Raw genomic sequence first — 3,587 nt, 5'->3', positions numbered from 1 at the left:
GAGATAGATTCATATTTATTATGGGTCCAATAGGTTTTGTGTGTTTAACAATATCGAATCTCACAGATTTATGTCCCTCTCAAGAACTTAGTTTACCTCGAGACTTAAGAAATCCTCTCATTATCTTCTGTTTTATTTTTTCCAACTCCTCGATTTTTTGGAAAAATATATCCATGTTGAATAATTGTCTCATGGATCTATACACCTTTCATGTATTTCGAAAATGTTCACTTTGTTGGCCTTTAAGCCTCATTTTCTCTCTTTTAGCCTCCCCCTATAACTGTTGGCGACAACCATTTCATGTGAAATTTGCAATTTGTGTGTCCTTAACATGTAAAAATGCTCGACCACTGAGAAGAAATGGCAAACGGACGTATTTTGTGCAACCACAAAAAGGACACAGGATAAGGACATAAAACCACATGCCACCAAAATAAATGTCATGCAGCGAAACTGCAATGAATGAATTGGCTAATATGCTACGTATGTTGGCAGGACATAAAAGGGCTATTACAATAGTAATAATAATAATTACAAAGGGAATGATCGAAGTTGGTGCTACCAGTTTTGGAACTCTAGGAAAGTATTGAATGAATCTTTTCTATACGCTCCACTTGAAGATAATTATTCAAAATACAAAAATTCGATCTAATTTGCTAATACGTTGCTTATGCTAAGAAATAATAAATACTGAACTGCAGACTCTCAGGTTGGACAACGGGGTTAGGAAATCCAACATACCAAAATTCATCGGGAACAGGGAACAAGTATTTTATTCACCAGGAATCTGGAATTCATTTCATAGAAAAATAAGGGCTTTATAAAGACGTGGATCTATATTAAAAAATATTTTGCATAGATCCCGGAGTGCCAGATTACTGACACTACGGTAAAAATATGGATCTATATCGAATATATTCTGCAAGAACCCTGAAACTTTCGAAACATCGAAAATAGGGTGGAACACTTAAAATGGGATTATTTCACAAAGGGGGTCTATATCGAAATTTTCTTCAAATATCATTGCATTGTTCAACCTTCAAAATCCCGGAATGTCCATTTACAACTTATTTGGTTGGAAAATGTGGCTATGACCTTAAATTATCCGAAATTCGAAAGGAAAAGATCATCAAAATACCGAAAACCGGAGGATATGAAGTCTATACTATATCGATAACTTAAAGTAAGCACATAAAGGCCTTCAATGGGATTGGGAACCTTTGGAATTGTCTATTTTATTTTTCTTAATAATATTCTCAAAATGTCAATCAATTTCCAAATTATTTTGTTGTTTATTTGTCTAATAATTTCCGTGAACTCCTATCACAGTTCCAACGCAACTAAAACCCGTCTCAGAGAAAATCGTATAACCGGCGGTTACCGACCCCGCTCACATAGTTTGGCTAAATATGCTGTTTCAATAAGAAAACGAAATCGTTACAATTTCATATTAAATACCTATTTCGGTACGGGACACATGTGTGGTGGTTCAATTTTAAGTTCAAAATTAATTTTAACAGCGGCTCATTGTTTAAAAACGTGGGTAATATTTTGCAATAGCTGAAATGTCTCCTCTGTATATATAATTTTTTTTTTAATTCATCCCAGGCATAAGAAAACAACACGTTCATCGGGTCTTGAAGTTGTAGCCAAAACCCCAGAACGTTTGCACAAAACATCCGAAACGCAAATTTTACGTGTTAGGGAAGTTATAACACATCCAAAATATAGTTCTCAGCATTTTCACAATGATATTGGTCTATTGAAATTGGAGGATGAAATCATTTTGGATAATCTATGGGCAGCAGAAATTCAATTGCCCCAAAACCAGCCCATACCTCAAACAGTATGTACTGTTATCGGTTGGGGTAGAATCTACGAGGTAAGGATGGTATTTAATTATGTTTGGTGGTACTAAGTGGTTTAACTAACCTCGCGTCCTTATTTTTCTAGAACGGTCCCTTTCCCAATGAAATTTTATATGCAGACATTAAAATATACAGTAGTTCGGATTGCCAAAATATATTCCCTAATTTTGGTGAAAATAAAATCTGCGCTGGTGATAAACTGGATTCAGAAAAGGATGCTTGCCATGGAGATTCAGGTGGTCCATTGATATGTAATGGTGAGATATTGTTTAACTTATTTATATAAGTTTTTGTACTCTACACCGCACTGTGGCACAAGGCATTACGACTTTGTGCATAAGTTTGTAATATGCAAAAGGAAGTGAGATGGGCCCATCATAGGTACTTTTGGCAATATACATAGAGTCACGTTATATGGTAATTTATACCTGTCCGTCTCTCCATATATTATTGCAACACCGTACAATCAGGATCTATATTATGATCCAGAATATCTATGCTCCATAGAGATTCCGAGGTGATATAAGGAGTCAAGTCGGGGTTTTTGAGGCTAAAATATCTATTGGCAAAAAATATTGTATGCAGAAGGTCTTATCCGAAACCCTGTGTGTCCGCTGACCTTCGAAAAATTAAAAAAAGATATTCTTTAAAAAATCCAAGCCTTGAAAAATATTCATTAAAATATCGATAGGCTTTGATAAAATATTATTTATAAAATCCACGCCTACACAGGCTTTCTTTTTAATATTCATACCTGAAATTTGGCCAAGAACAGTGTACCCGAGTGAGCCTAGAATGACGTGTGTTAGGTTTGTCGAACTCCGTCTAGATTTCATTTCATCTAAATCTAAATTTTGCACAGCGTATCGAATTAAGTCTGCAGTGATATGTGCTAGGTTTCGTTGCAATCGGTACAGATTTTGATAAAGCCTTCATATATATATTTTTGACCGATTCAATTATGCACCATATAGCCAACTTGAGCCTAAGACAAATAAAACCATCGTTATCTTCGGCCGGGATATACCATGGGTCCAATATAGGCATGGATATATAACGAATATTTATTCATTTCATTTTCATCGAAACTGGAATGCAAACATTTCGGTTGAGAAATGCGGCTATATCATTCATAATACCGAAAATGTGGACTGGTAAAAACATGGAGCTATATTCTGCCACCCTTCAAGAGCCCGGAATGCCAAATTGTAGTCACTTCAGTGTGAAAATGCGGATACTACCTTCAAAATCGGAAATGGAGAGGTATCATTGTATGGGATCTATGTCAAAGTATGGTCCTATGTTAAAATTTTCTCTAAATCGAAATGACAAGTTACAGGATACCACCTTTAAAATATGGAAAACAGTTCGGGACTTTTATATGGAGACTATGTCCATTATGAACCTATATCAAAAAATTTATTTAACTATATTACTCACCATCCATAAAATCGGAATGCCAAAGTACTGCCATTTTGTGGGGCAATGCCAAAAAATAGACTTATGTAAAATATATTTTGATATTTCTGACCCTCTAATGCCAGCTTACAGCGACAAATGCCAGATTACAGCGACTTCGATAGATAATGCTGCAAAAAAAATTCAAATTCCCCAAAAAAGAGCTGTACCTAAACGTGGACCGGTATATCCCATATGCAATACCCAAAAATGCAAGAATTAATAGCAATGTGATTTGTAAAATCATTCATATCGAGCTGG

At 35.3% G+C, this 3,587-nt stretch overlaps 1 protein-coding gene across 1 annotated transcript; it reads left to right on the top strand.

Moving 5' to 3' along the window:
* Positions 1-1,329: 1,329 nt before the first annotated feature.
* LOC133323940 (trypsin-1-like) lies at positions 1,330-2,125 on the top strand (the record flags this gene model as incomplete). Its single annotated transcript, XM_061532841.1, has 3 exons — positions 1,330-1,539; positions 1,609-1,882; positions 1,954-2,125. Coding segments are annotated over 3 exons (656 nt in total), but the record flags the coding sequence as incomplete, so codon positions are not given.
* Positions 2,126-3,587: the final 1,462 nt, after the last annotated feature.

The sequence above is a fragment of the Musca vetustissima genome, unplaced genomic scaffold (assembly GCF_032173495.1).
Source record: "Musca vetustissima isolate MV318-11 ecotype Yass unplaced genomic scaffold, APGP_CSIRO_Mvet_v1 utg515592, whole genome shotgun sequence".
NCBI classification, from domain to species: domain Eukaryota; kingdom Metazoa; phylum Arthropoda; class Insecta; order Diptera; family Muscidae; genus Musca; species Musca vetustissima.
Note: the sequence above shows the minus strand (reverse complement) of the source record. Positions and strands in the feature narration are given on the sequence as shown.